The sequence below is a fragment of the Acanthochromis polyacanthus genome, chromosome 4, assembly GCF_021347895.1.
Source record: "Acanthochromis polyacanthus isolate Apoly-LR-REF ecotype Palm Island chromosome 4, KAUST_Apoly_ChrSc, whole genome shotgun sequence".
In the NCBI taxonomy this organism is placed as follows: Eukaryota; Metazoa; Chordata; class Actinopteri; family Pomacentridae; genus Acanthochromis; species Acanthochromis polyacanthus.
Genome location: NC_067116.1, coordinates 28,818,492 through 28,845,195, shown reverse-complemented (window position 1 = coordinate 28,845,195; position 26,704 = coordinate 28,818,492). Strand labels below are relative to the sequence as shown.

General features: G+C 38.8%; 1 protein-coding gene across 1 annotated transcript in view; it reads left to right on the top strand.

The window, feature by feature from the left end:
- The window catches only part of si:ch211-51h4.2 (uncharacterized), a 101,723-nt gene that overhangs the window by 53,583 nt on the left and 21,436 nt on the right, over positions 1–26,704 (top strand). The window contains exons 9-12 of the mRNA XM_022216291.2: positions 1,069–1,168; positions 5,687–5,745; positions 7,925–7,989; positions 22,270–22,419. Coding sequence (XP_022071983.1) covers positions 1,069–1,168; positions 5,687–5,745; positions 7,925–7,989; positions 22,270–22,419 — 374 coding nt within the window. The remainder of the gene's footprint in view (positions 1–1,068; positions 1,169–5,686; positions 5,746–7,924; positions 7,990–22,269; positions 22,420–26,704) is intronic.

Here is a 26,704-nt window from a genome sequence, read left to right as displayed (position 1 = left end):
CCACCGTGGGATGATGAGGCAATTTTTTAAAGATTTTTAAAGAAGCCTCTGAGAGGTTTCACTTCAGCTGAAATGCATTAGCTGACAAACAGGACTTCTACTTTGAAGTCATTAAAACCAATCATCCTGTCCTCCTCGTAGTTTTCTTCATTTGTGCCATTTTTCCTTTTCCGCCCTTCTCTCGTTGCTTTCTCGGTTATACTTTCCCCTCCTCATGTCGCACCTCTCTTTTTGTCTTGCTATGATTTTGTTTATTTGCCCCACTCTCTTGCAATTTTAATTTATCACCTCCATCGCTTCCATGTGCCTATGAAAGATTTTGCCTCTGTTTCCATCTTCAGGAAAGAGACGGCATGTTTTTGTTGCACTCCGTTTGGCCACAAAACCCTAGAAATGTCACTACGTAGTCACATTAGTACAGATACTTTAAAAACCACAGTTTTGACATAACATTTAAATAAAAATTTGAAATGACCAAATCCTTTTTGATACTGAAGAACTATTTGTGGATACTGAATGAACACATTAGATAATAGAAACAAAGAAATTAGTCAAATATATTAAATTAGATGAGAAGAAAAACTTCTCCAGCTAACATGAAAACAAAGTAATGATTACATTTTCAAATGATTCACTTTTCTGGTTTCTGTAGTTACAGTCCCATGATGACGACTTTCTGCAGTGCGTTAATTCGTTTTTTTGAGTGTGTATGTGTCATGGTCTGTGTGCTAGATCCAATAACAGCAGTGCTATAAGTTATATGGAAAAATTGAATGTGAGTTTCAACAGCTTCCAACAAGACTGAATTAAATGTGCTTTTGTACCTACAGCAGCCACAGTCCTCCATAAAAAATCATCCAAAATCCTCATCCACAGTTTGTTTTTGATTTAAAAACAATAAATGCCTCTTTGATATTACTGCCTGTGTTGTTTGTGTACCTGTGAATGACTTAATTATCTTCCTTTGAGAATAATACCTTGATGTTTTTCTTCCCTCATCTTGGTTGTGGCATTGAAAGAATGCCTATTGTCTCGGTTATTACAAGAGACCTGTGTTGTGTGTCTCAGGTGGCTGTGACATTTGCAGTGGGGTCAGAGGTCGGCCTTCAGAGCAGCAGCGACTTCAGTCAGATGGGGAAACCTTTCCTAATGGGCACAGTGGCTCTGGGTGAGAATCGGCTTTGTACTGTATTGCTCTTTATCCTTCATTCCATCTTCATCTTTTTCATCTATTTGGCCCTTTTTTCCAGGCCATAATCCCTCCTCTGCTGCCCTTTCTTTCCCCGGGCCAAGAATACTGAAGGCTGTCGGTGGTTTGACTTTTCAGTCCTATCTGATTTTGTGAACCAGCCTGCACTACAGCATTATATATTGTAAATGTACAACAGATCCTTTCCTGTAATCCAGCCATAAAAAAGAAGTGGATAATTGACATAATTGTTTTTCAAATGCAGTCAAAAACAGAGCTGTACAATGCAAACCTGAAATTGCCCTACCGCTCATCCACATTCATTTGGGAGGAAATATCTACAGTTAAGGCAACACCAATGACGGATTTGGATTTATATTGAATGTTTTTATTCAGACTTCTCTTCTGGCTGGAAATGACAACTGATGAAAGAAAAGGCATTGTGTTAGATAATGATCATTTTTTGACAATTTCAGTTTTTTCTTTCTTGTTTTGTTTTTTATATTTTTGCTCCCCAAAATGTCAAAGTTTGATTTATGCTCTTGAAATTGTGGAAAATTATTGATAAAATGCAGCTTTTACACCATACTAAATGGTCATTTAGCCATGTTCAAGAGCATTGTAATGCAGCAGATCTTTAGTCAGTTACAGGTCATGGCAAAAACTAGAGAATTTACAGAGCTTGATGTTATGATACATCACTAAGGCAGAGTTACACATTGTGGCTGCTCACAAGACAGGGAAAGGCCATGAATCCACATCCAAGTGTTGTTAATTGTCAGTAGCCACGGTGAAAATCTTAATCAAAAAGTACAAGGAGTTTCAGACAGAGAAAAATCTCAAAGGGCGTGGGAGGAAGACAAAAATGACCCCTGAACTGACAGATGAATCCAAGGTTCATCAACAAAGACGTTTTGATGAATCTCTGCAATTCTGGTACCTACTTCTCAAGACAGACACTCAAACGGACACTACACAAGGCTGGACTCCTTGGACGATGACCTAGAACGATTTCACCTCTTCAAGGCAGGCAAAAGCTCATCTTGACAAAGTGGAAAGGTTTTTTGTTTATCAGGTTTGTAGTTGGATGAGATGAAAGTGGAGTTGCTTGAACACAGAGGAGTGGCTTTTGTAGAAGTAGAAGCATTTAACCCCAACAACACTAACCACACAGTCAAGCATTGTAGTAGGAATGCAAAGCTTTCAGGGTGTTTTTCAGTCGAACAGGCCAAGAAACCTTGTCAAAGTACGAACCCAGTACTTCAGGATTCTAGAGGAATACATTTGGCAGTCTGCAGAAAAACCTGGCCTTGGGCAACATTGGACCTTCCAACGAAACAGGATCTAATACATAAAGCCAAAGGGCTGAAGAAATGCTTAACAGAAAGGAAAATCAACATTTTGGAACCCAAGCCTGAATCCTATGGAGAATCTGTGTCGAGAATTAAAAATGAGAGTCTGATGGCAGGGAGGAATCCAACTCCAAAGACCTGCAAATTGTCACAAAAAAAGAGTGGAACAAAGTCCCAGTCGAGACACGCGACAATCTTAACAACTCTGAGAACTGTCTGATTGATGTGATGGAAAATAAAGGCTCTTCTGTTGATCACTGATAAAGGATACAAACAATTTTGGAATAGTTTTGAAACGAAAGTGTAATTAAAATTTAAAAAATGGCAAATATTTGTTCATTTATTGAACATATCCTACACACTGACACAGACTTAAAATGTAAAAATATATTTAGAAATTAGAAATGCAAAAATCAAACTATTGCAATTCTTCTTACAATCATTTGGATTTCTCTCCTTTTTACAAATTTTGCCCTCACTAATGTACAATTTACAGATATATGAAATGCTGCAAATGCAAGAAATGTTTTTTAGCCAAAAGTACAGTAGAACTCAGGACAAAAGAGCTTCTGCTTCTCAAGTGCATACTTTTGAAACTTTTGCTTGGTGGTTAGTACTTTTGCCTTGCAGCTAGAAGATCCCCTGTTCACGTCCCGGCCTTCCTGGGATCTTTCTGCATGGAGTTTGCATGTTCTCCCTGTGCATATGTGGGTTTTGTTCGTATACTCCGGCTTCATCTCACAGTCTAAAAACATGCTGAGGTTAATTGATAGCTGTAAATTTTCCGTGTGGCTGTGAGTGGAATAGTTTGTCTGTATATGTTGCCCTGCGTTAGCCTGGTAGCGTGTCCAGTGTCTATTGTCGTCGCCCTAAATCGGCTGGGATAGGCTCTAGCCCCCCGCTACCCTAATGAGGATTAAGTGGTGTATACATAATGGATGGATGGATTTCTATATGAACATAAAAGGCTAGTATTTCTAGCATATTAAATAAATTTAACCTGGTTATTTTATACTGAAATGATAACACACCCGGGACAAATTGGGATACACTTTCTAATATTCGTATGATTTCTCTGGTGATCCCAGCATAAGAACTATTGAAGAGTAAAACACAGATAGATAGTTTTGTTTAATTTGAGCTATGATATGCAAACTGCTGTTTGCAATGTTCACCATTCTGGAACCAACTCTGGAAAAAAATGTTAGTAAACATTTATCAAGTTAGACCTGGAGTCGCCATTAGGTTGGGCCACTTTAAAGTTGTGAAAATGCAGAGTTTTATCCAGGGAGGCTGCTGATGTCTCAATTTCTTCATGAAAGTAACATAGATGTTTGTTGGACCAGTGAGAATTTGGCCAGATAAAAGCAGGTCAACGTAGACACTATGGCCCTACTTAGAAGTACTTAATTAGTTTGCCTCTAAAACAATCCCTGCAATTTATCTTATGCTTTCCTTTTTCACAAAAGCAGACTGAATTTTCAGAGCATTAGACACTGTGGAATGAGAGAGTGGAGATCTGTGCGTGTGTGCGTGCGTGCGTGCGTGCATGCGTGCGAACGTGCCATCCAGTTGAAAGTTTTTCATCCGCACTACCAGCAGCACCCTGCCTTCCTGAAGTCATTGCAACACATCAGCTGTGGCAGCATAAGGGGTGATCGCTCTGTTGTATTAGCATTTCTGTGACAGCTCTGACTGTACTTTGTACCAGCTTCCATTACTTCAGAGGGCCATTTGAACATGCAAACTGCCAGCAGTGACAACTGCTTTGCAGTTTGTCATTGCTAGTTGTGTGGAACAGTATATAACACAATTTTAAATTATTTTATTAAGATTAAAAAAGGATTACATTTATCTTGGGATTCTGTTCAGGATTTGAAAACCTCTTAAACAACATTCAGGCTATGACAAGACTCTAAAACTACCCAGTGAAACCAAAACTAATACAGTGCTGCTCCTTAAAGCAGGGTGAAACCCATTTCACTGCAGCTTATAAAGACTGACACCTCTAAATGGATATCTAAAGAGAAAAAGCACTATAATATTACAAAAAATGAACTTTGAACAAGGGAGGAAACTATCATTTCAAAGTTAGATGACACTGACTAGTAAAGACACAATAAAACGTGTGCAAAGTCATTTTGGTCAAAAATCAGTGTTTACAAACTCTGCCTAGACTGAATATTGAACTTTCTCTCAGGTTTGAATTTTTGGGGGGATGTTTCCTACATATTTTACTTTGTTCATATACAGGGTTGGACAAATATGACAGCACTGGGTTTTCTGGTCCATGTCAGCTCACTGCTGATGTGACTATTGACTGTCTTGAATTTAATCTCATGGGCTTAAGGGAGAGAATTTATTCATAATTCTAATATGAAAAATAAAGTCATTTTCAGTCATTTGCATCTATGACATTGCTGCATTATCAAACTGGTGATGACATTCTGTCATTCAGACATAGATCACTTTATGTTAAAATAACGTACATACATGTACACATGCGTGATATTTGTAGTACACACTAAGTTGAACACTCATAATGCATAAAAATAGCTTAGTAAACAATGAAACTAAGTCCATGTAAAAGATGTTTTAAAAGGAGCTTATAAAATGTGACTCCGTTTGTCTTTCTGAAGTGAAGAATAGTACACAATGAAACTTAAATCCTGATTGATCCTGTCTCCAGTGCAACTTCCTTGTAGTGAAGATGCTCATATGTATCCTGGTGTATCCAAATAATTATTGAACTCGGATAAAAAAGCTTCTACAAACAACCAGAATTATGTTGCTTGTGTGCGTCTATCCATCAGTGCGACTGTATGCAGTTCAGGTTCATGTTGAAAGAGACTGAAAAATGTTATTAGGTCTGACCTATTGACTGTGTTAATAAAGCTGACATGTTGAGATGCAGCGGATTAATAGCCTTCGTAATGTAATATTTTCTTAATTTTCCTGCGAGTCTCTGGTAACTCTGAGAGGATATTTTCTGTTATTGTTCTTTTTTCCGTCACTGTGGTTACAACAGTGATGTGACACTGGTGTACACAAATACAATTGTGTGAACATTACAAGAAGCTCATAGTTGGATGTACCATATCAGCGTCTGTAAAAATGACCTGCTGATTTGTTTTTGCCTCAACAGGAGGGATTGTGAACGTGATGCCTCTGCTTTTCTCACAGATCTCACACAACAAAACACAGGTAAGTCTAGTCTGTGCTGCTACATGCTGATCTGTGGATTCAGTGTACTGAATCCAGATACAGCTCAGTAGCACTATGTTGGTATTCTTCAGCATTAGCTCTCTGTGAAAGATAAACTGAAGCTTGCAGGGAGCCATGGAACTGTAAGTCTCTCAGACAGACTGGGTAATATGGATGCAGGACGGTCCAGCCTAGCAGCTCAGTGGTCAACATCACTGAATCACATACCAGGAAGCTCCTGCTGTTAATTTCTAGCACTGGATTAAATGTGGTAAACAAAAACCTTTTAAAGCAGATCCAAGTAAATTTTGTAGAGACATTAACTGTATGACTGCTGTTTGAAAGGTACAAATGTCAGATTTTAAATTCAGTGCATTTAGCACAATATATTGAAGTACTTTTCCTAATGCTCACATTGGTTGGAGCTGCTGTTTCCTGTTGGCTGTGCCTCACCATCAGCAGTAAAATGGATGCAACAAAGAAGCATGTGCTTCAGTAATGTTAAGTGATACCAGGCGTATACTGACCGTGACATCACCCGTTGGTTTCAACGCCGAGAAAATGAAGCCCGGATTTTGCTACTTCCTGGTCGCCGTTTTGGATTTTTTGGAGCCAGTGACGTAAAAAGCGTCATCAAACAGACTGGACCGGAGAGCAACTAGGGGCAGGATTGGCTGAGGACTTTCTTATCCCGCCCACATTTTACTGCAGAGGCTTCTGTTGCTGTCTATCAAGTATAGCCACACCCCCTGGCTCTGCCAACTTTAACGATTTATTTAAAATTCAGTATTGATTTATTTTAAGATCGGCCACCTGATCTCTCATTTTGACCATGAAAACTAACGGGAAAAAAATGCTGAGCTGTAGAACATCAGTCTATCAAATTTAATTTTTTCCAAAAATGAATTGGGGTCTATGGAGCAAAAGCTTTTTGGAGCCAACCCTAGCAGACGGCGTGATATTGCAAGTTTTTGACACTTCCGGGTGGGCTTCAATTCTGGAACCAGATGCTACGTCCACTTTATATACAGTCTATGAGTGATACTACCAACCAAGTTTATTCAAAGATCTTCCACTACTCTCCTACTACTGAAAGATAAAGATACACCCCTCAGAGATTTGTTCTGACTCAGAAAGATTGTTTGGAGGTGACTAAGCATGACCGTTACCATGGTCCACCCTACTATAGTAAAGGCAATGTGTCTGTTACCTTTTCTGACAGAAATGAATACATTTTTCTGTTATTTCTGAACATTTTTGATAAACAAAAATGCCTGTTTTACCTGAGATATGAGTTATGTGAATGTTATGCCTATTTAGCAAACCTTGCTAATATACATATCTGTTTTTTTACTGTTATGTTATTACTGTGATTTTCCTTTGACTAATACTAAAACCTCAAGTTTCTACCAATTGAACCCAATTTCCCAGGAAACTGACAATGGAAAAATTGAATTGTTTATGTCCTCAACTGTTATGGAAAAAAAATCAACATGTATCAGATGTGAAATCACGGGCTTCATCATCATGTGCATCATGATTTAAATGTTAAGTCAGTTTATTGTCACACGCTGTTCAAGTTTAAATGTATGTAAACGCAGGTAGTGGGAATGCCCTTACTGCTCCAAAGACAAATAAGTACCCTGATTTTCATTGTCATTTTCACTGTCATTGACTGCAAGCCTGCATTTCTGCGACTGTAATTTGTCAGTGCCACTGTGAGAATAACAGTGTACCTAATAGAAAATAGCCACCCACATCTGACTGGCTGAAACATTATGAAATGTATCATCATTTCTAAAAGGATTTCTTTGTTTCGAAGTCATTGTCTTTGAAGGTGGATATTTTACATTGAACAAATATTTTATTTAACATGGAAGAACACAGTGTCAGGTCCAAGAGGTGTTTTGCTGAAAGCAGCTGCTTCTCTGTCCCTGACAGGCCTGGAATATGCACTATGGACAGTAAATGCACAACTATATGTAATTATAGGGACAACCAACTTTAGTGTACATTATATGTATTATCTACACTAGGTAAACTCAATAGTCAATAATAATAATAACTCAATAATAGACTGTCATTAGTGTTGTAGTTTAATAATATGTGTATGTCTTGCTCTCCTGTAACTTGCTTGAGTAGGATGTTTCTCGCTATGTGATTTCTTTTTTGTGTCCAGATCCTGTGGTTTCGGAGAGCAGTACTTGGAGGTCTGACAACCTGCACTGTGCTGAACATCCTCTGGTGAGTACATAATTCTTTATCCTGTGACCTCCAAGCTGTTTCTGTTTTATTTGTTCCTGTCACAACCATACAAGTAGAGAATTTTTTTTTTTTAAAGTCTTTAGTATAACAAAGTTGAATTTCCATATATAAGCACTCAACAGTTTTATCAATACTAGACTCTATACCTATTTTACTTCTTAATTTTTTTCATTTGTTCCCATGCTTGTTTCCTATCTGCCCTGTGTAAGCACATTCTGCAGTTTAGGCTAGAAGTTTTTGAATTTTTCTGACTTTTTTAACTTTATCGAGTCACTTAGGACTTAGGACTGTTTTTTATTTTTATTTATTTTTTTTAACATTTTTCCTCCAGAATGGTGTTATGGAAACAAGCAATTTAGATTTCTGGATCTTCAAAATGACAGCTGACAGTTAAGTTTCTTTTTCAGCATCTCAGAGCTGAGTAGTTCCTGGACTGGTATGAAGTTTGAAATGCAATAATTCTTTCTGTATTTATAGTTTCTGGCTTTAAACTGTGCCACCAGCATGGTGCAGAGGGTTAGTTGTCCTACCTCTTTACTGATCCGTACAAGACACGCCCCCTAATAATTGACTAAATGTTAGTCAGTGAAGGGAGTCTTAGTCAACCAGTTGGTTGTCATTAGTCAGTTGTTTGCAGGATTAAACAAACCTTAAGTCCCCAGGGCCCAGGGAGTGAAAACACTTAGCCATTCAAGTCAGTCACAGACAGACATTATCCTTTACTTGGCTGGACTCTGTGGTTATTAGATAGGCTGCACTTTGTGGACCCGAGGCGCACTATGTGATGATTAATAAGATGTTCTGTCTGCTTGCTGGTTTTTTTCACGCACCCAGAATCATTACCACTTTCCTGATGTTTCTGTGGCTTTGGTTCTGTGGCTTACTTTGTGTGAGCGCATGTAATATTTATATTTAAAAGGTTCATTAGCTGTGGTTTAGAATTTTTCGGTAATGTAGCATGGTGGCAGTAATTTTAGCCTACTCACAGCCTTCTTTGTCAGCCCTGAAAGTCAAATCACTTTCTGATGCCCGACAAAAATATGTACTGTATGCGATGATTAGTCATCTAATGGCTTGAATAAACAACTAGCAACATCTGCAGTTGGAAGGAGCCCAAATATAGTATACCTTATAGGCAAATATGCAGTAATGGGAAAAAATGACTAGACTGCCCTTTCTTTCTTCAATTTCTTGCTCCTTTCAATGTCTGGTACCACTAAAGGTACATTACCTGAAGAATACAGTGAACACGAAAAGAAATGCAGCTGATTACATAATACTTTATGTCCTATGTGACATGCTTAAGCTTAATTCCAGGGTATATAAGAGAGGCCACTTCATGTCATAAGCAGCACTGCACATGCAACTGCCTGGAGTAGTTTCCTGCTTACATTCAAGCCGTAGCACAACTCAGAAAATGAGTGGGCACTGTCAAGAAATGTGACTTGTTCGGCAAGGACAGTTCGAAAGCAACTTCTTGAAGCTGGTCTGAAGTCACATAGGGCACTGAAGAAGCCCTTTATCAATGAAAGGCAGAGGAAAGCCTGGTTACTCGTTGCTGGGGATCACAAGGATTAAACTGTTGATGATTGGACTAAGGTTCTCTTCAGTGATGAGTCCAATTTTCAGTTGTTGGCCACTCCAGCCAACTTACTGTTTAGGAGGAATCCTGGATAACCCTACAAACCAGACTGTCTGCCCCTACAGAAAACATGGGGGTGGATCAGTGACTATCTGGAGTTGTTTCAGTATGGGTGGAGCAGGGCAAATGAACCAGGTCATGTACAGGGCTACTTCTGAAAACAGTTTTCTTCCATCTTTCCTATCTCAAATGACTGGATTTTCCAACTAGAAAATGCCACACAACAAGGTCAGTTAAAGCCTGGATGGAGAACCAGAACACTGGAACCATGCCTTGGCCTGCTCAATCACCAGATCTAAATCCAATTGAAAACCTGCAGAAAATCATCAAATGCGAAGAGCATGCCAAGACGCATGGCTGTAATCATCAAAAGCAATGGTTTTGCAATGAAGTAGTAACTCCTGTGTGTAACACGTGACTAAAACAGACAGAAAAGAAAACATGGAATGCCTAAAAGCACTGTTTTTGGCAGTACAATGCCAAAGCTATTGATGCAAGTACTTGAGTGATTTTGGTTATTATCAAGGAAACCATGGAAAATGGCTAGATATCAACCCTTAAAATTAAACTCTTATGAGCTATTCTTGTTATTGTCATTGTATGTGTCCAAACAAATGTACCTTTAGTTGTACCAGGAAATAAAATGAACAAGAAATTGAAGAAAACAAGGGTGGTCCAATATTTTTTTTTCCATGACTGTAGATAAAAACCTATTTATTCTTTCAGGTATCATTATCCTTTAGAGTCATACACTTTCATGACAGTTGTGAGGAAAAATGGGTAATATGACTCTACTGTCAAAATTTGAGACAAGCAAATAATTAAAGTAGACAAAAACACCCAGCCTGACATTATTTAATACACATACCCATTATCAGCTTTTCTGAATTGCTCCTGATCTATGGCACATACTTTCCCCCACAAGATACCATCTGGTATATTGTCATTCAGGGGAAGGCACTGCAGGACACCAAACTTTTTTTGTGAACAATGGCCACAGCAGCCTCTCCACAGGCAGGATCAAGGATTATGGAGGCAGAGAAATCAGTGGCTAGCTTTCTTCTAGGCACAGTTATCATTAAACGTAAGCTTTTGTAGCTTTCACATCTCAAGAAGTCTTGATTGTTTCATTTGTTGAAATCCTTCCAAGTACAGAACTTATTTTACTTCTGGGAACAGCATTTTAAGGAATAGCACTGGATCATTGTGATTGTAATGAAAAATAAGCTTTTAGTGAGTGATTCTTTAAGGAGTAAGAGACTGAAAAGCTGCCATGTCTAGATATTATGAAAGGGTTCAGAAAGTAAAATTTTAAAGATTACTTTTTGGAGGGCATTTGAGCGTTTATTATAGAACAGATGAAGACAGACAGGACAACCAGACATGGCCACTACTCAACCAGATGACCTACTGAGGCACCCTAGAAAGAGAACATTATTCAAATTTGTAAATTTAGAAAAGTCATCTTCATCTCAGTTTCATAATTTAACACCACTGTAACACAGCCACATTGTATTTGAAATTAAGCAGTCAACACATGATTGAAATGTAGACTTTCAGCTTTAAATCAAGGGGTTTAAACATAATTATTGCATGAATTATGGAATTAAGCAATTTTTTTTATGTAGTCCCTCTATTTATACAGGCAAAATTGCCTGAGAGGCAGATGTGGTTTTATTGTTATTTTTTATGAATTTTCAAAGAGATAAAATATTTGGAGATGACTTCAAGTGTTGACTTTGATAGCTGTTCATGGAAACTCTCAATATGCAGTCCAAAGTGCTATTGATATGAGTAAAAGATGTCGACATTAGCCTGATAAAACAAAGCAGATCTATCAGAGAGATGGTAGACACTTTAGGAGTTGCCACATCAACTCTTTTCTACAAACACTGAGGAGCTCAGCAACACCAAGAGGCCTAGAAGACCAAAGGAAACAACTAAAGTGGATGATGGCAGAGTTCTTTCATTGGTGAACACGGTACACTTCACAAGATTTTACTGAGTCAAGAACACTCTTGAGGAGATTTGTGTATCATTGTCTGTGGCTACAATCAAGATGGGCCTTCATGAATGTGAATACAGGTGGTTTTTCTCAAGATGGAAACCACTGGTTGCACTCAAGAACAGAAAGGCCAGATTGCCAGAAAACATTTTTGAAACAGTTCTGAAACTGGATTCTTAGGACAGATGAAACAGAACAGTTGGAAGAGCACAGAGAAGGAAAGAAAGTGGACTACGTCGTCTGTCAAATATGGCGGAGATGGGTTATGGTGAATGGGCGTGTATGCTAATGCCAGTGGAAATAGGTCACTGATGTTTGCTGATGATGTGACTGCTTTTAAAAAATCTCCATGAATTCTAAAGTTTATACAGCTACTCTCTGCTCAGATGCTGTCAAATGCTTCAGAGCTAACAGAACAGTGCCTCACAGAACAGATGGGTTATGTACCAAGATGTGATGCGAAGGAAACCCAAAAGCGTCTATAAGCAAAGAATTGAGCTTTTTTTTTAAAGATTGCGTTAGTCATCTTATCTCAGCACAAATGAGCTGCTTTTCACTTATTGAAGACTAAACTATGAGCAGAAAGACCCCAAGACAAGCAAAGGTGGCTGCTGTAAAGGCCTTGTAAAGCATCTTATTCGGGGGAGCTAAGCTTTTGGTAATGTACGAACAAAGGTTTCAGACTTCAGGTAGTCATTCACTGCAAATTACTTGTATCCAAGTATTAAAGCAAATCCTTCTATCTATGTTAGTTTTGTCCAAATACTTCTGAGCTTAAGGAAATGGGAGGACTTGAAATCTTTAAAGATAATGCCTTTCAAAGTCATCAGCAGGTTTTGGAGTTAAAAGGGTTAAATCCCTCCAATTAAAGCAGAAAATCTGCATTTCAATCACATCTTGGCTGCTTTATTTCAAGTCTGTTGCAGTGGTGATGCAGAAACAAAATAGCGAAAATTGCGTCAGTTTTCCAAAAACCTGTGGTTTTGACTGTTTGACCACACAGCGGCACCATTTGGGAGTCTCAGACATGTACATTGACCAAAGAGGCAAGATCCTCTGAGACCTTCAGCAGATGCTTGAAGAGAGCAAACATTGAAAGTTGCAGCAAGGATGGTGGTCAAGAGTGAAAGGAGGCCATCTGGCAAACAACCACAAAGGACTCTAAATGCACCTGAGAGCAAAGACCATCAGCCGTCTCTTAGCTTTATAGCTGGAGAGTCAGGTGCATTTAGGGAGAATATTTAGCCTGCTGCCTCCTGCCCTCAACATGGAAACAAGCCTTTATGGGAAGTAGTTGAACTGCATTTATGCTGTAGTGGTTTTTAAACCTCTGCCTCTTCAGTAAACATGGTTAGCAATCCTAAATAGTGAACATATGACTGTAGCAGATGTCTTTAGTGATATAAACTGCCACAGCTAGGCTACTTTTACTTTGTATATGAGTGTTGGTTCCTGAACATGTGCCTGTGCATTTTCTTTAGCAAATTCACTTACATTAATTGCATTTGCTACAACCTACTAGAACAAATAGAACCACGTCTGCTGGAGAATTAGTGGAGACTATTTAGACTTTACTGACTGTGTGTGATTTGGTCACTTTATGAGAAACAGAAAGACTGTCTAAACCTTCGTCTTAGCCCTGTTCTTATCGGGCTCTGTTTGTAGTCCTTGCTGTTTGTAATTTACAATGAAGTTGTGCTGCTGCTGTTGCTGGCTCCTTCTCGAAGAAGACTCTCCACATCTGTGATTGACAGCACGGAGCAAAACAATTGAACGTAAGGCAGCTGACAGAGACATGAATGAGTGTGTGAGACTGGTACTTTCTATCATTTCTAACTTTTCTCTGAGTGCTCAGTTTACATGAAAATAATACCAAATTCAGAGCACATTATTTGTTTTCAACTCATGTATGGGCCAGTTTATGGGTTATAGGTTAAATTTGTCAGACAGTGATGTGAATATAAAACCAGTATCTTTTGCGATCTGAGCTGATCATATCATTACATTTTACATCTCAGCCCCCACTAAACCCTGCCCAATCTACCGAGACATGACGAAACAAGCAGCTTCCAACACTACAATTTTACTATGAATGAGGCAGGTATATGCGATTAAATATCCCTCAAATATAATATTTCTGACCTTGGCTTATGTCTTCATCCCTCTCTCTATTCCTCTGTCTTCATTTTTTTTAAATAATGGGTAAAATTTGGGTATAATCTGAACAGACACTCAAGAAAATGCTCTTTAGCACTGCTGTGTGATACTGTCTCCATACACCCATGACAAATTTCACTGAGCTACACCCCACAATTGGTTGTATCTGACCTTTGGTGTACTTTACTGATCGGCTTCTGGCAAAACAACTTACAGCAGCTCCACACAATAAGTCTCTCTCCTCTGGGATACTTCTCTGAGATTTATGAGCTTCAGGCTGCTGTTTTTTTTGTTTTGTGTACAACCTACACACCAGATTCTGAAAGCAGTGTTGCGTGGCAAAGTAATGCTCTATAATAGCAGTTTTTTTCACAGGGGAGCTCCATTTATCGATTCATGATAACATTTTGGAGATATTTCAAACGGGTTTGCTTTCTCCTACCACGTATACAGGGCCCTTTTGTCAGCACATACACACTGCAGAAACTCAAACTCTGTTTATACTTTTAGTTTTATAAGGGCACTTTTAGACAGCTATTGCAGATTAGCCTTCAACTAAGTGTTCTATTCCGTATGCCTACCACCCCCTAACAGGGCGATGTATATGTGTTTCTCAAACATTGTTTTCCTGTTGCTGCAGGGTGCAGAATGCATTTTCACAAAGACAAACTGTTTTTTTCTGTGACACACGAGTTTCTTTCCTCCGTTGTGTTAGTTTGATATTCCTGGTGTGTCCACATGAAAGGAAATGCATGGTGGAGGGCGTGGCAATGGCAATGCATTGCTGTACTGCAAAGTTGCCTCCAAAAATATTTTTTTAAGTATGTGCAATCACTTGGTTACATTTAGAAGACCTGCTACTGCCGGTCATTACCCAACATGCGTTCTTCTGCTTAAGATGCATTCTGGTTCATGCAGTTTTGAAGATTTAGTTTATTGCTGCCGCCTACAGAAAAAAGTCCTAGAGGAAACACTGAATGTTTTGTAGGTTCCAGTAGAATGTCATGTTCTATGCGTGTATTAGTCTTGATCGCGTGGCCAGGCTGAAAAAAAAAAATCATAATGCGTCTCTGGTGTTGTTCAGGGGGCCGGGCCCAATGTAGAGACAGGCCGTATCCGGCCCACGGGCCGTAGTTTGGAGACCTTTGATCTATAGGAGCTGCCTTGACTGTATATTAGCCTTCAGCGTGTAAGCAGAACAACGATTCTATATTATAATTCTTAACCCGCTAATTCTGTAACTTAGCCACTCCACTAGTTGCTGAGCCTCAGCGGATGCAATAATTTGCCTATAACTTTTTTCATTACACTCATGTTGTTGTAGATTTACCTTTTCCAACTATGGAGAGGGGCTGCAATGGAATGTCTTTGTCACTTTATGAAACTGACAGTCTGACTGACACACCCACTCTTTGCAGAATGCATTCAAGTGTGTGAAAATGGACTCAAATTTGAGCTTCTTCTGGCCTAATCCAACTGTACATGTCATGAAGAACAAGAAAAACATGATATCTTATGCCATGATACTAACAGTCCAAAACCCTTCACACTGACAGTGTCACGAGAAACACTCTTTGGTTATATCAGTTTTCAAACCCTGAAATGCAAAGCAAGATGGAGAGTTCAGCTATTGGCACATCCGGCACTACCTCCAGCAGAGGTATCATCCAGTGGTTGGTCTGCCCTATTGTGCATTTAGATTGAGTGCAGACTGGCGTGAGTCTACATGAGACACAACTAACTGATGGAAGTTAGCTGACCACTATTATTTAAATAGTTTACTTTGTTTTATTAACTTTAAAGCCTGTTATAAATGCATTGTCACTTGTGCTTTAGATGAGAATCAGTCCTGAAATGTGGGCTTCTGCTGCCATTCAGAATGATTACCACCTGTCACTCCTGCTTGTGACACCAGGCTTTTTCAGCCTGCCTTTGCAGGGCATTTTTCAATAGCTGTAAACATTTTTCCATTCGGAGTGTTAGCGCATAATCAACATTATGCAAAACAACATTATGTATTTGTTGAATAATCTCTCCCATTTCAGGTGTGCAGCTCTTTAATTGCCACTTCATTTCAGACATTGAAATGAGATCTGAATAAATCGTAGCTGCAAATGTATAGGTACGTGATGTAGAACCTATATGGAACGAATAAACAGAAAGCATTCAGGCATTCATTGAAAGGACTAATTGCTTTTTTTATGTCGCATATCTCTCACTAGACTGCGATAAGTTCTTAACATTTCATAATATCTGAAATCTGAATGGAAGCTGAATGAAAGAGTTTATGTAACACATATGAATTGTCATTATTTGCTCTTCAAAGGCTTGAAGTCTGCCACCATTTTTTACTATAAGTTGACTGAAGTCATCATACTTTCCACTGCAAAGATGCAAATCCTCTCTCTCCCCTCAAGTTCTCTCACCTCTCTCTCTTATCACACTACTTCTTTTTGGGGTCCCGTTCCTGCTTGACGTCCTGGTAAGCAATTTCCTCTCCCTCCATTTTTCAGACCATAATTTTGATTGATAATTATCGTTGGGGACATAATTCTGTTCAGCCACCCTGCAGAGTGAAAGACTAGTAGAATAAAATAGAAATGGTGTGTTGTTGGGTGCATTCGAGCGTAGCCACAACAAATGAATGGATAAATCTCTCTGAGCTGCACTCTGCACTGCCGTTTCAAAGAGACCAACAGCCAGTGCCGCATAGAGTGGAGAAAACTTGCTTGTCTGTGACTTGTTTTCTTTCTCTGCAGCCTAACTTTATGGCCTTTGGTTTCAAAGAACTTGTGATTCATCCTCTGTTTCACACTTTTTGTTTTTAGAAAACCTTCAAAGACGAGCTTTAGCCTGAAGGATTATTGGGCTGATTTCCACCAAACTTAAAAACTTTGACAATCCAAGGGGAAATCCCCATCAGAGGCTTGGTTGGGCCTGCTTGTCAGCCATGATCATCTCCCATAGTACACATATCTGAGCAAATTTAATGGCTACAACTTTTTGCTTGCAGCATCTTGTGAGATTAAGAGTCTTAATGCGAATGCTGTTAGCATTTGGCAGGATAGTCTCAGTTATATAGTCAAACATGCATTGAGGGCAGTGGCAGAGAGGAAGAAGATAATGGTGGTGATTTGGATAAGATTGTGAGTGAGATTTGAAATGTGAATGTTAATGGGAATTATAATAAAGAGAAACTAATACAGTGCTGCTACACTGCTACCACCACCATCACTGCCGCCACCACCACCACCACCACCACCACCACCACCACCACCACTACTACTACTACTACTACTACTACTACTACTACTACTACTACTACTACTACTACTACTACTACTACTACCACTGCTGCATTGCATGCATGTACAGTATACAATTACAATGTAGATAATGTTCTGTTCAGAAACGGCAAAAGGTTTTGCCTGCACAAAATAGTTAATTGAAAAAAGGTATCCTATGAATATAGGTCCCTAACAAACAGGCACTTCAACATGGCAACATTTCTGCACTACTTAAAAAGTAGTGGTAATAATACATCATACTGTTGTTACAAAAGAACAACTCGACATGTTAAAGAGAAACTGCCTGACAATTTAAACTTAAAGTTGTTGGATTAAGACTCACTAGTGGTAAAGAAACTGTGTTTTTAGACTGACACCTAATTATAAGATTACTGGTGGATATACTATAAATGGCTGCCACCTGGAAGGGGGAAATTAGAGTTGTATGACAGAATACAAGTTTCTGTATCTTTCTTATTACATGTAAAAAAAAAAAAAAAGGCCTGTTGTCATACCTGGAGCATGTTACATCCACGAAGCTCAGTTAACTGATTTTTATTTGCAACAGGGAGTTTGACAGCTTGGCAGATTCACATTAATCATAAAAACAAAAGTTGTATTGCATGTCAGTGACAACAAAGAATGTATAATATGATTTCTAATAAATTATGTTGACACATTTTGAAAAGAGTAGAATTAATCCTGTAAAATTTTATTTCTTCTATTTAAACAAAGGCACATTCTCTCAGGTATAAATTTAATTATGAACAGTAAAAAGATATTTTCACTTCTATATATTTTGTCACTTTCTTCTTTAATGCACATTTAATGAATTATTCAGGGATAAATTAAACATAGCAGACTTAATAAAATGTGTTTTGTAAATAGATACGGGTTCATACTGCTTTTTTGGACTGTATGATTGTGAAATTTGTGGAAAGTGTCTGTGTTTTGGTGTAAAATCCAACTGAAAATTCTTGTGTAATCTGCCAATTTTATTCACAATCAACTGCAGACTGCATACACATGGAAGACATGACAGCATTCCCGAAGTGAAGTTAAATATCTTGTCATCCACTTGTGACTGGTTACACAGCTAGCCTTATCTTCACAGCGCTGCACCTCATTATCATTATGTGATATAGAAGAAGAAACACTTGGCCTTGTTTCCACTTCCTTGAACCAGTCACTGTCATGGGCGGTTCTGAGCTCAGGATGCAGCAGCAGTGTCCCTTGCGAAATAGCGTAGGGGAAACTTGTTGGAGTGGAGCATTTGCACACAGGAAAACGAGCACTTCCATTAAATTGACTACTTTCCTGAAGGAACCAAACTCACATCCTCACGTCTGCGTAATTGTAATCTCAAGGAAAACTTGTCATTGGAAGGTTGCTACGTTGTAGTTCTTGTTGATGTCTCTCATCGTGAATGGTATTTTAAAAAATAACACAAATATAGGAGTGGCATATGAATGGCTCATGAAATGTGTAGCGGAAATGGCCTTCTTATACCCGCAAGTACATGCTAACAAAATCTTTCTGAAATATTACTCATCATATAGTGCCCTTCTTACCATATCAATGGTTTTTCAAGTGTTATTTTTTGTGATCAGTTTGTTTGCAATTAGTTATTTATGCATTGATTTGTATCGATAGGAGGAGTGTGTGCTGTCCAGATGCAGGATGCAAATATCTTCCCCCAGCACAAGGTGGCAGTATTGATTTCCACAATTTTCTGGCTTTACTTTCGTGTGTTGGGAGGAAGCAGAGACGCATCAGCGAGCTTTATGTACAGTCTGTGATATAAATGATTTTAAGTAAACACACTCCACCAACTACATTCATTGAGGGGATCAGAAATCAATGTGTGGAGTGGTTATAGCAGGAACATCAGATTAACCATTTACATGTATGTATATAATAAACTCTCTCTGGGTGTTTACACTTTAAAAGCTCACAACTGTGATTCTCAAAGTTACATTTTTGAAAGTTTTTTTTTTAATCAAAGTTATCCCTCTTTCTAATTTAAAATGACTTAGTTGCTACTCTACACCGTTGCCTCCATTAGAAATGTGCACATCTATGAAATTTCTACCTTTCAAAGTTACAATTGATTTTTGTATCGTTGTCCACAGGCACTTCAGTACAATAGGAAGAGCTTCCTTTGTTTCATAAAATCCCTGCAGCCATCTGAGGACAGCAGGTCAAGTAAAAATCTAAAGCAATGTTGCAACAAAGGGCAGCCCTATTTCGCACAACTGCCCGCTCAATTGACCTTGATGAAATTATACACAAATGACACCAAGCACCAAAAAATAACTCCATGCACATCTACACACATCTGACTGGTCAATTGTAAATCCGGTTTATGCAGGAAGTGTCCAATTAATGGGTCTCTCCTACCCTAGACTGTTGCTTCATGTTTTGTTTTCAGAATGCATAATGGTGCAGGCACTGCTGTTTATGATTTATTGCACGAGCTGCAGCTAAATTAAACCTAAACCATGGCAGATAAATGGCTTCACCTACATTGAAACAGAAAACAGCTAAAAACATGGACAGTTGAGATACAAGACAAAACTTTTTTTTTTTTGAAGAGGAGTATTTGCTTTGGAAATTCTTCCCAAACATGTCCAACAGCTTGAGGTGCAGCAGGAGGCACAGTAAGCTCAAAGGTTATGCAGTACAGAACCCAGCAGACACAGCACTGAGAGATGGTGTGCACCAGGAAATGGATGCCCTTGTCAAGTATAGCAATGGGAAACTACAACAACAGGAACCTGTGGTGTTGCAGAGTAAATTATCAACACACTCTGCAACAGTGGATGAAAACAGTATAACCAGCTTTTATGTTCAGAGTTATCAAGAGAGTCCACGTCAGCTTTTAAAGATCACCTCATTGTGTTGATTTATAGCCCCGTTCACTAAAATGAAGCTTCGTTTTAGCTTAATATGTATCGGTCTTGCTGATAAATGTTTGATTGATTGATACTGGTGCCCTGGTGAGGCTTTAAAAGTGATAAGTCTCTATTTCCATGTCAGGCCTGGGGGCAGTTTCATTTTCTTAAAGGGCAGAAGTAAAATCAGATTAAGAAGTTTTACTGCTCTGCTTCTCTTCTTTCCTTGTGCCTCAACTGTTCACACGGAAACATCAGTTATTGAATCATTTGATTCAAGGAATATTTTTGGAATATATCACAATCCCACACTAAAAACATAATAATTAGTGTCATTGGGTATTTTTTGAAAAATGATTTCGATAACACAATCTCCTCCATGTGTACCACCCTTGGTACATTCCACCTGGAACACTCCATAAAAGGAAGCCAGATTAGCTGGAAATGGTTTGTTTGTTCCAAACAAGAGGAAAGTCAAGTGAAACTTAAGTGTAAAATGTAGGTGACTTTATGCTAGCTGTGCCCAACAGACATTACTGCCAGTTGCCCTGAGACGTCCATTACAAGTTGTACTCATTACCAAACAATCTACAATTAAATGCCAGCTGCTAGAAAGCACATTATTCTTAATTTGAAGTTATATATCTGACTATCATGATGGATATGTGTTCAGTATTTATCCTCCTTGTGCCTTTGTTTTGGGCTCTACCGTCTCCTGAGAGAAACTATGTCTGACTCCTGGCCGCTAGTTGCTCTTCTTTGTTCGTTATGCATTGTAGTTTCTAAATGTGTCTGCAGTTTAGTAGTTAGCAGTCAGCTTGTGAGAGTGTTTTTGCTGAAAACATCTGTCTCCTGCTGCTAGGGGGAAAAAAAAAAGTCTGAGTGCATAAATTTAGAGACTGTTAAGTGACCTCCAAGAGTTTGTATATTTCTGATCCCAGTCCCCACACTCAGACTTTAAATAGCATTTCCGCTAAGTGCTCAAGGGCTAAGGGCTGTCTCACTGTCAAATCATCTAGTGCAAATGGGCTCTGTTGCAATCTTTTCAATGCAATTAGCCCTTTCTAGGAGTCTGCATATCTACACACTTTACTGCAGGACTCGCCCAAAGTTCACAGTGAAATTGGTGACGTATAAATGTGGATTTCCTTCACCCCCACAAAATGTACACAAACCATATATGGATGGTGTTGTGGCAAAACTTACTACTAAGTTTATATGTCAGTGACAACTTCTGGCTGCTCTCTGTTTTGGTTGTTTGTTGCACTTTCGTAGACTTGTTTCCAGTCAAATATACTGATAGGATTTACAGATGTTCCTGACTTTTCAGACTTTTGTATAAACGGCAAACTACAAACGAAACACTAGGTATGGCAGTGCAATATAGCTGAAACGTTTATCACTATGAAATGTACTTTTAGTCAATATAGTTGATAATTAATTATAAGCTTTAAATTACAGAAGAGAAAAAGGTTCATTTTGAATTTTACCACCTTACTTTGAATTTAACCACTTAAGGCTGTTTGTCAAGGTACAGCATTTATATATTTAATGTTAACACAACAATGAATGAAAGACATATAGAAAGTATTCACATAAAAAAGAAATTAAGACTAAGGAATGATTTCACCTTCGTACATATAAAATAAAGAAAGCAAGTAAAACTCTGAAGTGCATAGAAGGCAATTAGGGCGAAGTTATTGCGTTGGAGTTTAAGGTTTAGAGTGGCTTCCAAGCACATCTTAACATAGTCTGTCAGCCCTCAGAGCAGGCCGCTCGACGTGTCCTGCTTAGGTGGAGATGTTGCGGGACACAAGGTCACTGAGGTTTTTAGACTGCAAACCCTTTCTCTCAAAGTCAAATGCTAGTCCCTGCCTGTCGCATCTTCCAATAGTGATGCATTTTCACACAGCAGTCACGATAGTAAGTTCTATTTCACCTAGTTACACCTGTACCTTACCTGTACCTTATATACCCTTTGGAAGCCTCACAAACTCACACATTAAAGCACTAGAGCTGTGTCAGTTAAGTCTAGGTGAACAGTGGGATTAGGCCTTAAAATGTTGATGAGCACAGGTTGGTGGTTGTGTTGGTTACTAAGCAGAGTGTGTGATTTTGTGTGTTTCTCTGTCATCATCTTTTTACACAGGCAGCTACTCATGCCTGCTTGTCAAAAATAGTTAAAATGGCCTATTGACAGCTCTATATGTAGAGATGGATGTGAAGTAACAAGTGTCAATTTTTGTTCACATGATTACTTTCTGTGTATTTTAGGTGTTGGGCTGTGCTGGAAATTGTGCCTCAGACGTCGTTACCAGAAAGGAGAATGGCAGCAGAGACGACAACCCAGCCCGACTACAGCAGCCCTTCTGGTCCTCCATCCTCAGTCTCCCCCCACTTCTACTCTAACATCTCACTAGAACAGTGAGTATTGAAAATTTTGCCTCTCCTGTTTTGTCATTCATCATATCCAGTAGTTCTTTTGCTATAAGAATTGAACCAGGATTTAATGTTGTATTTATTGGAAATTGTTGACTTTCTGGACATATTTGGACAAGCTATTATTTAACTACCTGTGAAACATTGCCTACACACAAAAATGATATGCTTAAATACAATTACACGAAAAGGTGGCTTTTCAGTTTATTTTAAAAAAGAAAAAAAATAATATATATATATACATATATATATATATATATATATATATATGCATATAAATGCAGTTTTCTTCTTTGGAAGTACATCTGTGGCTTCAGAAGTAGGTATTGCTCCCTTTTGCAGAAATAACATCTCATAGTTGTTCTACATAATTGTCCAGCATTGTCTGACACCAACTTGCTGAAAATTTTGACCATGCTTCCATACTAAATTTCTTGACTTTCAAGGTGTTGGAAGGTTTTCTAGTCTTCATAGCCAATTGCAAATCACCACACAACGTTTCAGTCGGCTTCAAATCTGGTCTTCAACACACCCATTTCATGACTGTCCGTTTCTTGGTGGATTTGTTGGCGTGCTTCGGATCATTATTCTGTTGAAAGCTCCATCTTAGCTTTAACTTTTGGACCAATGGAATCACGTTATCTTTGAACACTCTTATTGTGATGCAGAATAAATGACAGCAAGCTGTCCAGACCTTGAGACAGTAAAGCAGCCCCAAACCAGAACATTTACATTTCCATGCTTCATATCTGTTATGAGGTTCCTCTCTGAAAAAGCTGTCTTTGGTCTTCATCAAACATGTCTACTCTTAGAGTGGCCAAACAAAACTGTGTTTGAATCATCTGTGCAGTGCTTGTTATTCCAAAAAGGCTTCTCTTAGTCACTGGCAAAGTGTAGTTTTGCTCTAATGTTCTTTTTAGATCACAGACGCCTCCTATTCCAGTAAAATTTGTACAATTACTCTCTAAATGTAGATAGCCCTTTGGTATGGGCAGTTGCTGAGAGACTATCAAAACTCTGGATGAGGTAGTGAGATCCTTGGATACTTGTTTTTGCATCAAATGCTCAGCTCTGGGTTCTGAATTTGCTAGGACAGCCAGTCCTACACAAATTTGTTTAAAATCACATGTAAATAATGTTCCTCTCAGTCAAATTACTTGTGACAAATATTCATTTTAAATCTTTCATAAGACTTACATGCATTCACAGTCTTTTATCTGAAGGCCTAAGAAAGCTCTGTAGATCTTTGCATGATGACGGCACACACTGCAGTAGCAAAGGGAACAGCAGACTGTCAATGCCAGAGGTTTAGGTAAGACAGGTTCCATCTGTCACTTTCTAAGGAGGTTCTAGCTATTCAGACCTAATCTGGAGTCTTGATACCGATTTGAATTGGTTTAAAGGTGTGATTATTTTTTTAAAGGGCTTGGAACTTATTTTTCCATCTTTTTTTAATTATTTAAAATTATGACAATTATGGCAAAATGCCAAGAGGATCAAATGTTTGCTTGTCCCGAAATCTCACGCTTGTTACTGGCTGCTTGAGTTCCATTAATCAGTTCTCCTGATAAATGAGAGGTTCCAAGAAAATCTGTTTCCAGTCAGTTTAACTTTGGTCGTGTCTGATCTTTGCTAGAATAGATAGGTTGTGTCAATATTTCATTAAACTACTTGTTTCAGACTTAGTTTATTGTCGACCTTGAAAACAGCAGTTCATGGACCATCTCATCTCAAAGTCCACCTTATCATTTATTCCAAAGCATAATATTGCTATGAAGGATTGAAAGGTTTATATCAGAAAATATATGGGTATAGATAGTGATATAGTGTAGGCTACACTGCCAGTCAAAAGTTTGGACACACCTTCTCATTTAGTAGTTTTTCTTTATTTTCATGACTTTTTACATAGTACATGCTCACTGAAGGGATCAAAACTATGAATCAACACATATGGAACTATGTGGGAAATAAAATTTATGTTTTATATTCTTCAAAATAGCCACCTTATGCTTTGATTACTGCTTTGCATATTCTTGGCATTCTTTCACTGAGCTTCATGAGGTAGTCACCTCAAATTGTTTTCCAACAGTCTTGAAGGAGTTCCCAGAGATTGTTGGCCCTTTTGCCATCACTCTGCGGACCATCTCATCTCAAACCATCTGGATTGTGTTCAGGTCAGTCGACTGTGGAGGCCAGGTCATCTGACGCAGTGCTTCATCCCTCTCCTTCTTGGTCAAAAAGCCCTTACACAGCCTGGAGGTGTGTTTGGGGTCATCGCCCTGTTGGAAAATATATGATGTTTCAACTAAACGCAAACAGGATGGGATGGCATGTCGCTGCAGGATGCTGTGGTAGCCATGCTGGTTCAGTTAGCTTTTAGTTTTGAATAAATCCCCAAGAGTGTCACCTGCAAAGCACCCCCACACTATCACACCTCCTCCTCCGTGCCTCACTATGGGAACCATGCATGCACGTCTTTCTGCATTGCACAAAGACACGGCAGGTGGTACTAAAGATCTCAAATTTGGACTCATCAGACTAAAGCACAGATTTCCACTGGTCTATTGTTCAGTCCTGGTGTTTCTTGGCCCAAACATATCTTTTCTGCTGGTTCTTTTTATTAATAGTGGTTTCTGAGCAGCTGTTTGACCATAAGAGCCTGATTTGTGCAGTCTCCTCTGAATAGTTGATGTAGAGATGTGTCTGCAACTAGAACTCTCTGTGGCATTTATCTGGGCTCTATTCTGAGATGCTGTTAACTTGCGATTTCTGAGGCTGGTGACTCGTATGAACTTATCCTCAGCAGCAGAGGTGACTCTTGCTCTTCCTTTCCTGGGGCGGTCCTCATGTGAGCCAGTTTTGTAGTTCTTGATGGTATTTTGCAATGGCACTTGGGGATACATTCAAAGTTTTTACAATTTTCTGAACTCACTGACCTTAAGTTCTTAAAGTCATGATCAACTGTTGTTTCTCTTTTCTTAGCTGATTGGTTCTTGCCATAGTATAGATTCTTACAGTTGTCAAATAGGGCTGTCAACTGTGTACCAACCTGACTTCTGCACAACACACCTGATGGTCCCAACCCCATTAAGAAGGCACGACATTCCAAAAATTTACTTTGGAAAGGCACACCTCTGAGGTGAAAACCATTTCATGTGACTACCTCATGAAGCTCATCGAGAGAATGCCAAGAGTGTGCAAAGGGTGGCTGTTTTGAAGAATCTAAAATATAAAACATGTTTTGATTCATTTCACACTTTTTTTGTTTACTACATAATTCCACGTGTTCATTCATTGTTTTGATGCCTTCAGTGAGAATCTACAGTGTACATAGTAATGAAAATAAAGAAAAACCATTAAAGGAGAAGATGTGTCCAAACTTTTGACTAGTAGTGTACACCTTTAAAATCCACAGTCTATCAAAGCAACTGTTTCAGATTTATCTGGCAATGTGTTATTGGAGGTACAACAACACATTGTCAGATATTATTGATATCACATCGTCCTTTAAATAATTTGGCAGGTATGGAGCACTTTTGAATCCATTACATTGTCCACACTCATTCTAAGAGCATAAAAACGGCACCAGATTTCCATTTTTGATACTAAGGTAGCTTTTTGTCATCAGCATTGCACTGTATGCTATTCCATGGATGCCCAAAGGTGACAGTGATGATACATCAGCAGAGAATTGTGTGAATGTGCGCAATTAACAGCTCTTGTACTGAATATGTAATTATTTCAAAGCATCTTTGAATTGTAATCGCTCCCTGGCTCGGCCCTTCCCTTTCCATTAAATCCTCTTTCATTACGCTGATTTGCAGAACAACCATTTTTCATTCTGATTGCTTGGCATGAATTTTTATTTCTGTGTTATTCTTTCCCCCCCTACCCATCACTGTTCATTGTTCATCTCCTTAAAAAACTGGAGCTCCTGTGACCCACATGGCTGAAACAACCTCTGTGACAGGTACTCTCCACTGTCTGCATGGCAGAGCTTTCCTAGACCGACATTGCCCCCTAGTGGATTTATTTTAATTGGTTGAGGAACAGCATTTATAGAAGCTCGTGGTTGTTCAAATCCCAGTCCTCTAACCTTGTTCTCCTCTTCTCTTCAGTCTTTTAGAGCAGCTATGTGCTTCATGTTAGAATGAAGGGGGTAATACTAAAGACAAAAGTGAGGACAGAGGATTCTGCAACCTTATGTGTCAATGGAATCTGAAACAGTCTGCTTTCACAGGCAATTTTTTAAACATTTACGACTTCTGGT